The sequence below is a fragment of the Rhagoletis zephyria genome, unplaced genomic scaffold (assembly GCF_001687245.7).
Source record: "Rhagoletis zephyria isolate East Lansing unplaced genomic scaffold, Rhagoletis_zephyria_1.1 Rzeph_scaffold_11033, whole genome shotgun sequence".
In the NCBI taxonomy this organism is placed as follows: Eukaryota; Metazoa; Arthropoda; class Insecta; order Diptera; family Tephritidae; genus Rhagoletis; species Rhagoletis zephyria.
In genome coordinates, this window is record NW_016168110.1 from 8,414 (window position 1) to 19,959 (window position 11,546).

Sequence of the window (11,546 nt, forward strand, 5' to 3'; positions counted from 1 at the left end):
AAAATTAAATTAAATTAAATTAAATTAAATTAAATTAAATTAAATTAAATTAAATTAAACTAAATTAAGTTAAATTAAATTAAATTAGATTAAAATAAAATAAAGTAAAATAAAATAAAATAAAATAAGATTAAAAAAAAATAAATAAATAATTAAACAAAATAAAATTAAATTAAAATACACTAATAGAACAAGGTAAAATAAAATAAAACAAATTATTTTAAATATATACATACATACATTGTTACACAAATATACGTTAATTTAACTCCACCAAGACTTTATAATGTTAGGAAATCTGGTAATACACTCATTTGGAAAGCTTGGTTACTAAAAATGCAAAAAAAGAAATACATAAATACTTACTATGCATGTATGTACATATATACCCTACAAATAAACACTGATGACTTGCATTCACAACTTTGTCTAAAGTGCATCACAATCACTTACAGTTGCACGAGCTGTCAGCCACTTCAATTTGTTGTTGTTTGCATTGACTACCGGCATGCGAAATATTGGTCAAGTTCAATAATAAAACGCCGCCGAACGTGAGCAACGCTAAATTGTTTATTTACAAGTCCGTAGTTGGGTAGGTTAATGTGCAGCTAATGTGTATGTTTATGCTAATTCAAATGTTCGAAGTGTTGACTTAAACCAAACGGGGCAAATTTTGTAGTTTACATTGAATTTACAAAGCATCAAATTAAATCGAAATTCATGTACATATGTATGTACATGGGATTTAAATGAGGGTAGCAAAAAAGTAATTATGTGTTTAGAAGAATATCATTTTAATTACTAATAACTAGCAATTTATTTGTTAAATACCAACATAAATAATATCTTATTGGTGGACTTAAGTTAAGGTAAAGGTAAGGTATTTACGCGTTTAGATGAATTGCCCTATTTATTCATGAATTCAATTATACATGAAATAGTTGTTATGCGCTTAGTTTCTACTGAAATTTATGAAATGATTTCGTGAAATGGCCTACGGATAAACGTAGTATGTCATACTTACGTTATGTCTGTGGGATAATAGAAATGGAAACTGGTAGGCCTAGTGACGCAAATGAAAGTTCTCACACAAACAGATAACACTTGAATGTCAATCAAAAATTTCTAGATCAATAAGTGGTAACTAAATTATTGATCAGTATTTTACAACTTTGAGAAAAATTTGTGAAGATTCAAAATGGATGTCACGGAAGCAATATTTTTTGTAAATATGTATGTATGTATGTTGTGATTTTTATGTTAGCGTTGTTGATAAAAAAGGGAAAACAATAGTTCGGTCAGCAATTTTGTGCCAGTTAGGTTTGACGCCAGAACATAAATACTCAAACAAGTAACAACGTGCTTTTTATATTTATAATGATTTTTAAAGTAAAATTTTTCGTTTGTTTTTTTCTACAAAATTATTTTATAAAATCACAATTCAAAACCTTTTACAAAAATTTAGGAAAATTCAACAAATCTCATCAAAACTTCAAACTTTTAATTAGTATGCTATATAATAGCCCATACAATTTTAGTCTAATGAAATGAGAGTTTAAACCGGCTAAAAAATCGCTTTGATTTTTAATAAATTTTTAATAATTTTCTTGGTGACGGCTTTAGAGTGTCGCCATTGCACCTCAATTCAAAACTGGCATTTACTGTTCATAATTCACTATAGCCTTCATTTTTTTTTAATTAAATCTTTATATATGTAATAAGAGAACGTTTTTTGCCATTTAGCATGCTGATTTGCTTGAAATGTGAGCGAAAAAAATATTAAAAATCAACTCTAATTTATAGCTGCCTGCAATTTGCAGTTCGTTGTTCCATTTCAAAATTTTCTTGCGGTTTTTTTATTTTTATTTTGGGGAACCCTACAATTGTTTTCAACTAGATTTTATTATTTTACATTTATAACCTGGAACAGGAGAATCGATTTTTTTTCCAAATTGCTTCTTTTTCGGCACTATGCACTAAAAAATGTAATATAAACAAGTAAAAATTTAAAATTTCAGAAATTCGAGTTAACGCACCTCTTGCTAATTTCAGCTTTCATTAAAAAAGAAATGATCAAATTGGTTAAAAAATCGGGGCTCTAATGAATTATGAACAGTAAATTCCAGTTTTGACCCACTGTGCAATGGTTGCAGGAAAAATTTTGTGTGCTGCGTATTTTTCAGCAGCAGTTGTGTGGGACTCTTCGTCATACCAGTCGAGTGTGTGAACTGCCAATCAATCCATAGAATAGGTCAATTGATAACTTTTTCTGTTTGGAATTAAAGAAGGCTTCAAAATCATACCATTTGAACCAAAAACCTTGAGAATAGAGTAAAGGAGACTAACTCTCGTGAATCAAACCATTCACGACTAAATGTTTTAACCCTTTCACGACCTATAATGCACGCATACTTACTCTACTACTTAGTACTAACTGTTTGAAAAGTTCCTCGTGGTTAACTCGTTTAAGGCAAAAAAACGCAAATTTTAACATAGTGAAGCACAGTCTTATGGCCTTATTCGTAAAAAATAAAGTAGGTTTAAAGAGCTTTATAAAATGACGTTTTCATACATTTTTCAGTTTATAAACCTTTTTTAAAGCTTCTTTATTTTTTATGAATAAGGCCATTAATTTTTTACTTCAAGGTCAACAAACTTTAACAAAAATTTGAAAGATTTCATAAATGAAGTCAGCGCCGTTTTCTCAAGTGGATTAAAAATTCATCGGCCCTTTAATCACACAATTTGTTCTAAAAAATGTGTTTAAAGGGCAGATAAATTTCAAAAGCTACTTGAAAAAACAGTAATATGTATTTCTTATACCACATTATAACTGCCAGTTTCATAAGTAAATTAAATGAAAAATTATTTTTTATTTTTTGTCAATTTCCATATAATATTCGAAAAATTGAAATGATTTTTCACTTAAATTGCTTTCGTGAAATTGGCAGTAAATATATCTTTTATTCCAACAACAAGCGATGTTTGTAAAATTTCTTGCGTAAATGTGTTTTCATTTAAATCATTTTTTTTTAATGGCGCATAGAGATTTTCAAACTGCACTTAAAACTTTGCTAGCGCAAATAATCACGCAAGCAATTTTCAAATTAAAATTCGATAAACCTACTTTGGCTGAGCCCTGCCACAGGTAAATAATATTTTACACAAACCAGTTGCACTTTTCTAGGTTTCTAGAAACTGATTGAAGTATTCTTATGGCGTTCGTTCAGTAAGTTTCTAGCCCTAGCGAAATAAAGTGAATCAATTTCTGCTTTAGCAATTTTACCAGTGTCATTTAAGATACAAAAAATTGATTACTCTTTTTACGACTAAATGGAAACGTAATTTCACATGCTGCTACATGATTAGTAAAACGAATCACAAGAAATTCAATTAACTGCACACCAAGTATGTATGTATGTATTCAGCGCAGCTAACATCACAAGTTCGCTGCCTAAGTCTTTAGTATGTCTTCTACAACTCAACATAAATAAAAGTAACAAGGTGCGTCAGACTAATAGCAACGCGCAAATGTTTTTGTTTATTCTTTTTACATTTTTAACCATTCTAGCATTCTAGCATTCTACATCATAATTATGTTTCTGTTTTGCATGTTTTTCAAGTGCCATACGCATTGTGCACCTTTGGCTTACAGCCAAGCTGATTTTGTTTTTCGCGCTTGGCACACAAAGAAAAAAATGCATACGTTTATAGCTTCTGTTAACTTTTGCATAGGGCATTCACTTATTGCTTGTGTGACTGCAGCGGTCAAAGTCAATGCCAAATCATTGTTACTACACTTTGCCATGCACAAACGGTGAAGATGCACTTTTAACGTTTCATTCTAAAAAAAAAACAAAAATATATTAAAAAAGAACATTTAGCTTCTGTCATTTATTTTGATTGTGTATTTATTTACGCAATTCGTAGCTTTGCGCTTTTCACCTTAGCACTCTATGCGGCTAGTCACGCTACTGGCGGAGCAGTGCAGCAAACGTGTTTCATGAAAATCTGTATTGCTTCTATTTATGTAAATCAATTTATTTACTTTTTTCAATAATTCACTTCACGTTTCGCTCGCATGTTAATGCCAACTATAAAATTATAATTGGTTGTTGGTGCTATTTTGCTTTGTTTATACTCAAATGTCAAGCACTTAACGTTAGGGGCGGGAAAGTTGAATGTCAGCTGGACGTGCTCAATAGTTACAAATTAATGGATATCATTATAATTTACAATTATTATTGACAAGCTTTAGTAATCTCATTCATAAAAACTAAATTTCTTTTAAAGTGCTTTATAAATAGAAATATTTTATTAACATATGAGAATGGCATTTAATCGAAATTAAAATAAATTGATTTGATAATAACCAAAGTGTAAAAAAACAGTTGGATTTTTTTTGCAAAAATTTAAATTTTATTACGGATTACGGATTTAGAAATGGGCGTGGCAGTTTTAAACCTAAAGTTAATAAACAGCAGGCTGTTATTTAACAACATAACGAGCCTAAACTGTCAAAAATACTAAGTGATATTTTTTTAAATTATTATTTTTTGATGCAGGAATGTTCCTAGAGGCTCTAGAGGCATTTGTGTATCAAAAATGAACAGCTTCCTGACAAAACCTGCAAATTGTTAAGTACCTGGAACAGACATATTATTGATTTCGGCAGACAATATTTGTTCCACAACTCTTTTTTTTTTGGTAGAGCAGAAAATCTCATTTTGAAGTTATTGCAAATGCGTATTTAAAGAATTTTTTTACGAGCTACCTTAAAGGCAGAGGGGAGTAACCCGACCATGTATGTACATTAAATGGTAGCTTTCGCAGGTCACTGAACATTCGCATTTTATTCGATGCTGTAAAACACTAATTACATTTGAGGGACTCACAACGGTGTCGTAAGTGTCGTATTGTTGTATGTCGTAAACTTTAAAAGCTTAAATAAATGTTTAGAGAACTTGAAACGACAACCAACTATTTTTTAACACTGCAACAATTCATAATATGACTTTGATGGTACTTTGCGAACCCCCTAATATATTTTTTAGGCGTTTAAAGTTTACGACATACAACAATACGACACTTACGAGGAATATTCAAGGATAAACTTTAAAAGAACATTTTCAATACAAAACCTTTCTTATGAACCAAAAAATTATATTTGGCAATAAATTAAACGTTGATTGCTAGCCAGTAACATTAAATCGCATACGAAATGGTAATATTTTAATATTTTTCGCTATCAACTGGACAACGTACAATTTTAGTTTACTTTTGTGTAACAGCTGATTGCTTGACACTTTTCATGATTTTACTAGAAGAAAAAGTTCGGGTTCATTCTCAACACAACTCTCCAAAATCGCTCTCATTTAAAGGATTTCGTACGGGTACTTTTTCGTGTAACTTGCTGCAAGCTCGTGTAAAAACCTGTAAGTTCATGAAGTACTGGATCAGAGAGAGAGATGTTTATCTTGTATATTGCTTGTTAAAAGAATTTGTTATTGAATTCCAAAGTTTGAGGGAACATCAGCTAAATCCCAGATGGGTTCTAACATAAGGTTTTGGTAAAGGTAAGGTCTTGTCGTCGAAGAACATGGACAAACTGGGCTTCAAGCTCCTTCTACATAGATTTGCTCCCTATTGACGACATGCATAGAGTGGTAGTTTTCAAAATAAACTCTAAGTTTGAAACACATAGCAAGGCGACTTGCAGTATCTCTATCAAGGAGAGACACGTCCAGGCAGGCCCATTTAAGTGGTATACAGATAGCGCTGAAACTACTGAGGGGAGTTTTCGGGGAGTGTTGCTGGAGTGACAGTGCATGGCCAGATATAAATCTGGGTCGTTCCGGTTACCTAGACCCGACTCATGATTCAATAATATAAGGTTTGCTCAGAAAACAGTTTTCTTGCTCCCTCTTGACGAAGTCGGCTCACTTAGCAGGGCACTGTGTGTGGGTGCGTGTGTGAGTGCAACCTTTTGTAAGGGAGTTATGGGAGTTTCAAAAGTCTAATGCCAACTGTCGTGAGAACGATTCAATTGCATGCAAATGGCCAGTATAATATCCTATCTGCTTTTGAAAATCTTTTTAAAAATGTCTTTATCTGTATGTATTTATTTTATTATTATTATTAGATATTTGTGCATACACTTTTTGGCATAAAATGACTTTGGCGATTGAACAGAAAATGATAGGCATTTATACATTAACTATAATTTTTATAAGGAATCAATTTTAAATTATTTTTTAGTTAATTAATGCATTACATCGAATCTTATTGTACAAAAATATTAGTTTTTAATGACTGAATAAATTTTAACACATTCTTTCCAACAAAAACATGCGCATTTATTCTTAGCAAGTCAGTTGAAAAACTCGTTTTGAAACTATACGACACAGGCGCAACATAATCGCTATTAACCCGTTTTCGAATTGTTAAACAATTTTCCCTGCTTTATATGCAAATTATACATATTTATAACTGCAACATTTTTTGCGACTTTTTTCAGATTTTACTTAGTATTTCTTTCAACAGCAAATTTGATCGCAAGCTTAATAGGTTATCTATTCGAGTAAATCTTTCAGTTGTTTAGTTTTTCGGCTGCTCATTAGTATAAACAGATTTAAAAATACATATGTATATGGAGTATTTTTGTGACGCAAATTAATATAAAAATTCGAGTTAGTTAACATCTAAGAGTATAAATGGAATATATAGATTTCAACTACATCTATAAGGATTACAGTTTCATTACTTTTATAACTAGTAAGGCACATAAAAAGAATATGTTTTCATACGCAAATACTGTTATATACGTATGAAAGCATATATGTACAAAGATTCATATACATTTCCTACAAAGAAAAGGCAATCAAAGTGGCAGTAATAATAGAAAAGAAACTTATTTTGTATGGGAGCAACGCTTAAACGATTTTACACTCAAAACTCTTCATGGCTCTTGGACAAATGCAGATCTTGACTGAATGAACGACCATCGCCACCATCTATATCCACAATTAATTCATCTTCGAATGGTTTTGGAGCTGCCTCCGTTTCAAGTGCTGGCGGAAATTCTAATTCACGATCGCTCTTCAATTGTACATTAGAATCAGTGTTCAATGTTTCTGGGGTCACCTCAGAGTCTTCTGTGTCTGAAATATATCCAGTTTCACCGGTATAATGCGTGGGGAAAAGTATTAAAGGAGCAGCACTGAAAGCGAGCAAATCGCGTTTGGGAAAATTAGAGCTCCAAGTTTTATTCGGATGACGGTTGAACATAATGGGCAGGAACTCATCTACAGGTAGTAGCTTTTCTAACGGTTTAGCGGCAAGTAATTTGCGAGCACCTTGTAGTGTTATAACGTAGCCCAGTGTCCAGTAGGAATAGCCAGCATGTACAACGTTTTCTGCACCTTGTACCCATGGCTCCTTTTCCTCCTTCAACCGCTTGCGTCCAAAGTAACTGAATAGAAATAGACAATTTTGTAAAGAGTTATGGTTTTTGTGATTAAAAATTTTTTTTTAGCTTACAGCAAATCATATTCAACCACGTTGCGTATTTGCGAGAGCACACGTATGGCGCTATCCTTGAAGTATGGCTGGAAACGCACATCATCCTCTAGTACTAGTACTTCATTTTGTTCACGCTCAACTACCTTTTCCCAAATACGATAGTGACTCAGAAAGCAACCTATTTCGCCCATAGTCATTTGGCGGTGGTGGTAGGGATCTTCATAGCCGGGTAAGAACTTAATACCCATGTCTTGTAATAGCTCAGTGGTCAAATTCCTGAAATAGATACGAGGTAAATAAATTCGGAACGGCATTTTATACTATATTTCTATACATACTTTCCGTCGACGGCGGGAAAATATTCAACATCGAGACCTATTTCACGGAAAAGGTTCTCCATTTTGGCGCGTCGTTCTGGACGTCGCTCTAGATTAATCATATAAATGTGGTCCAACGTAAGTTTGGTTCTAAAACAAGAAAAATATTCAGATTATTTTAAAACTTCTCGAATTTTTCGTATATCTGTTATTTACTTACTTATTTGGATAACTGATATAGTCCTTAAAGTAATCGGGCACTTGCGCTACTTCGTCTTGATCATGCACAATATTTGCACGTATGTTCACCAGCTGCTGCATATCTACATCCAGGCCATCGATAACTTCCAGTGGCTGCATTAGATAGCCATGCGGCAGCTTATTGCTTACGAACAATGGAATACGTGAACAATTTGCCGATGTTGCAAAGACAATAATATCATCCATAGGCCCATCGTATGGCCGACACGGTGTCACTCCTTCGCGCTCAGCCCAATCGACCTCATTTTGTTGTTGTTCTATGAGACGCTCGCGATCGAATGTCAGATAACGCGCGCCCTGATAGTTCATTCTTATCAGTACAGCGCTATGAACCATTGGCACAGGGAAAACGCCTTCCTTGTTCACATTGTAGATTTCCTTATATTCGTCGGTGCGTTGGTAATAATAATCGGATGTCATGCCACACCAAAAATTGGAATAAAGACCTTCAGAGAGTAGCATGGGTGCTACAATCGGCAGACGTAGACTAGTCAAATGGGTCAACGAGTCTGCGTGCGTGAGTAATATATCAGCATCCAGGAACTGCGTGGGGAATTTAAAGTATTATTTTACTTGTATGAGAAAAATTGTGTATGTATCCATAATTACAAATATGTAGTCTGCCCAAATCTGCTTTGCATATGTCAGCGCTAATTCTTTCAAGTGTATGAGATGATGAAAGCGTTCAGCAGGCCAATCGTTCGGTGTACTTTCATTTTGATGACGTTGCACACTATCGTCATGCTCGAAATCGACACTGTGATACGAGTCAGCGGTGTGATTAAGCCACAGCTGCAGTAGTTCCGTGCTTGCGTCGTTATTATGATCAGAACGTATCCTATGAATGGAAAATATGTACAGATAAATGCCACTTATCAATCCGAAACTGGGAAATGCGATAACCAATACATATACAGTCTAAAAATTTGCCGGTGATACTTACCACAGTGCCATTTGCTGTTTTGGGTAGCTGAGGCGCTCCAAATATGTGAGGAACAATGGTAGGATGTGTGCCTTGTTGCGTACCAGAAGCGCTACCACCACGGTGGGTGGCTCATCGCCCAAATCGCGCGGTAGCAAGGCGTACAGGTCATCGAGACTCGGTACAGACTGCGGCGACGACGACTTGGCGGTTTCCGGTGGCGCAACAGCGCTACAGTAATAGGCGCTCAGAGCAAAAAGAAGCGTACAAATGGCGAATATGCGCATCTTGAGGTTAATGGCAAAGTTGTTTTACTGCTGCGATTTTTGTATGAATTTCCAAAACTGCCAGCACTTTATTCCATATGTATGTTCACTCACCACGGTACCGAACGTTCTGAGACGAGAAACGCGAGTTTTCGTTTAAAATCTATTTTAATCAGCTTGTTTTAATTACTCGACGACAGCAGCATAAATCTCGTTCCAGCAAAAGAAACAGAAACAGCATACATACACACAAACAAAAGAAAAATATGACGTTTCTTATCATAAACAAATCGGACCACAAACGATTTGTTGTTGGCAAGCGGGTACGAATGACAATGGAGGAAAGTCCGCCAAAGACATGTGTTTGGTGTCAATACAGTGGCTTGCAAACTGAGGCAAGTTTCACAGGCCTATCACAGATTCCGGGTGAACTCCCGTCGTGAAAAAATCTCACGTCCCGAATTCAGGAGAAATGCTATCAGCAATTCCGGCGCGTTCGTAGTTAGGGCTGCCCTGGGTTTTTATTTGTTTTGATGTATTGTTTAATAATTCCAAATTAAAATAAAATAAATCAAATCGAAATCAGTGATACCATTCTCACAAATTTCGAATTTGCGGGAGAATTTCGTTATCACGACGGAATTCATGATAGCGTGACATCATCGGGACAGGGCTGCCTACTACCCTTAGCTATGAGGTGCCATATTGAGGATAAAAAAGTGCCAAATAGAAAGATATAAAGAAATTCAAACATTAAGTGCCATTTGATGTAAAATAGGGCCAAAAATGGCACGGTTTGAGCAAATTTGGCAGGCCTGCGTCGGGATCTCCGTTGGAATTGATGATAGGTCTGTCAGGCTGCCTCCAGTAGTGGCTGTCAAACTTTTATACTAACCGATTTTTTGGTCCTTACCCGGTTCCGGTAGTGCATTTAGGTCCCAAACCGATACACCGATAGTTTTGGTGCCACTGACGTGTTGAAGTCAAATGCTACAGTGGTACTAAATTATACAGAATCAGCTGTTTAATTAAAAATAAAAAAAAGAAATTGCAAAAATTACGAGACTACCACAAATGGTGAAAAATAATAATTATTGTCATAAACATCAATAACTTAAATTGTTTCGATTTATACCGGAAATGCTACGCTTCCTTCACAAGTCAAGAGTGCAATGGATGCGCCTGTCCCGTTTTCGTTACCATTCAACAAGCGGAAAAGGTGGTGCAGATGCCGGTGAATCTGCGCGGAAACAACGACTGAAGTCTACTCTTTACTACTTGACCGCTGGTGGCATATTTGCTGCAGGTGCTAGCTATGCTGCAGTGCCTCTTTATCGCATGTTCTGTCAGGTGAGTGCCAATATCGCAGCTCCTAAAACAACCAAATTTATCTTACCTAACCACAGGCCTACAGTTACGGCGGCACAACAACACAGGGGCACGATGCGGATAAAGTAGAGACAATGCAAAAAATTGAAGATCGTATACTAAAAATACGTTTCAATGCAGATATAGCAGCGTCGATGCGCTGGAATTTCAAGCCACAACAATATGAAATTAAAGTTGTGCCTGGCGAAACGGCGTTGGCTTTCTACACAGCTCGTAATCCAACGGATCACCCNATTTTGTTTTAAATTTAGCACATTAGGAGAAAGCATCCGAATTAATTAATTTAATTTATTTGCCCTCGACTGCTCCGTTGTAAATAAACTTCTTAGTAAATAGTGTATGACTTTGGTTATATAAGTTAAAAAGCAATGCAAAAACCCTTACTAGTATATACAAACATGACGTTTGCAATATTAAATAAGAATTTGCTGATTTTAAAACATTTATGCCGTAAATTTAATGTAATTTTAAGCAGCACAACATTGGGTAATAGCAAGTAATGCCATTCTTGGTCTAAACGGTGGTGGTGACGTTGCTAGGAAACGGAAATTTTATGTAAACAGATTAGTTACTTTCGAGGCGTTTGCTAATTCAGAGTTATCTTTCTTTGATATTCAATTATAAATTCAATGAATAGGACATAACAATTGAAGCCGAGTTATAATGCAGATTGGAAAAATTTCGCGGTAACACACAGCTTTATTAGATGATAAGTAAATTTCTGCGATTTCCTTTATGGTGAACGGACGGATCCAACATTCATACCTGCCATTTTTAAATAATGTCAAAAAGTTTTACACTGCCACCCTTTCGTTTGTTGCAGAGGCTTAATAGAAATATTTTTCTCAAAGATTTCGCGTAATTAATCAG

The 11,546-nt window shown here is 34.8% G+C and overlaps 2 protein-coding genes across 2 annotated transcripts; one reads left to right on the forward strand and one right to left on the reverse strand.

Moving 5' to 3' along the window:
* Positions 1-6,102: 6,102 nt before the first annotated feature.
* Positions 6,103-9,598, reverse strand: LOC108376816 (glycosyltransferase 25 family member). The gene is made up of 6 exons (XM_017633055.1): positions 9,043-9,598; positions 8,709-8,937; positions 8,059-8,642; positions 7,860-7,988; positions 7,540-7,797; positions 6,103-7,471 (listed from the first exon to the last, which is right to left on the reverse strand). The coding sequence occupies exons 1-6, from the start codon at positions 9,306-9,308 to the stop codon at positions 6,949-6,951; spliced, it is 1,989 nt and encodes a 662-aa protein (XP_017488544.1). The 5' UTR covers positions 9,309-9,598; the 3' UTR covers positions 6,103-6,948.
* Positions 9,599-9,862: 264 nt separating this feature from the next.
* LOC108376817 (cytochrome c oxidase assembly protein COX11, mitochondrial-like) lies at positions 9,863-10,921 on the forward strand. Its single transcript, XM_017633056.1, has 2 exons — positions 9,863-10,637; positions 10,694-10,921. The coding sequence occupies exons 1-2, from the start codon at positions 10,428-10,430 to the stop codon at positions 10,919-10,921; spliced, it is 438 nt and encodes a 145-aa protein (XP_017488545.1). The 5' UTR covers positions 9,863-10,427.
* The last annotated feature ends 625 nt before the right edge of the window (positions 10,922-11,546 follow it).

Excerpts from the sequence above, each read along its gene's own strand:
- LOC108376816 (XM_017633055.1), bottom strand. The coding sequence starts at position 9,308 with ATGCGCATATTCGCCATTTGTACGCTTCTTTTTGCTCTGAGCGCCTAT. Across the intron at positions 8,938-9,042 it reads AAACAGCAAATGGCACTGTG|GATACGTTCTGATCATAATA; the intron begins GTAAGTATCACC and ends TTCCATTCATAG. Across the intron at positions 7,472-7,539 it reads GTGGTTGAATATGATTTGCT|TTACTTTGGACGCAAGCGGT; the intron begins GTAAGCTAAAAA and ends ATTTCTATTCAG.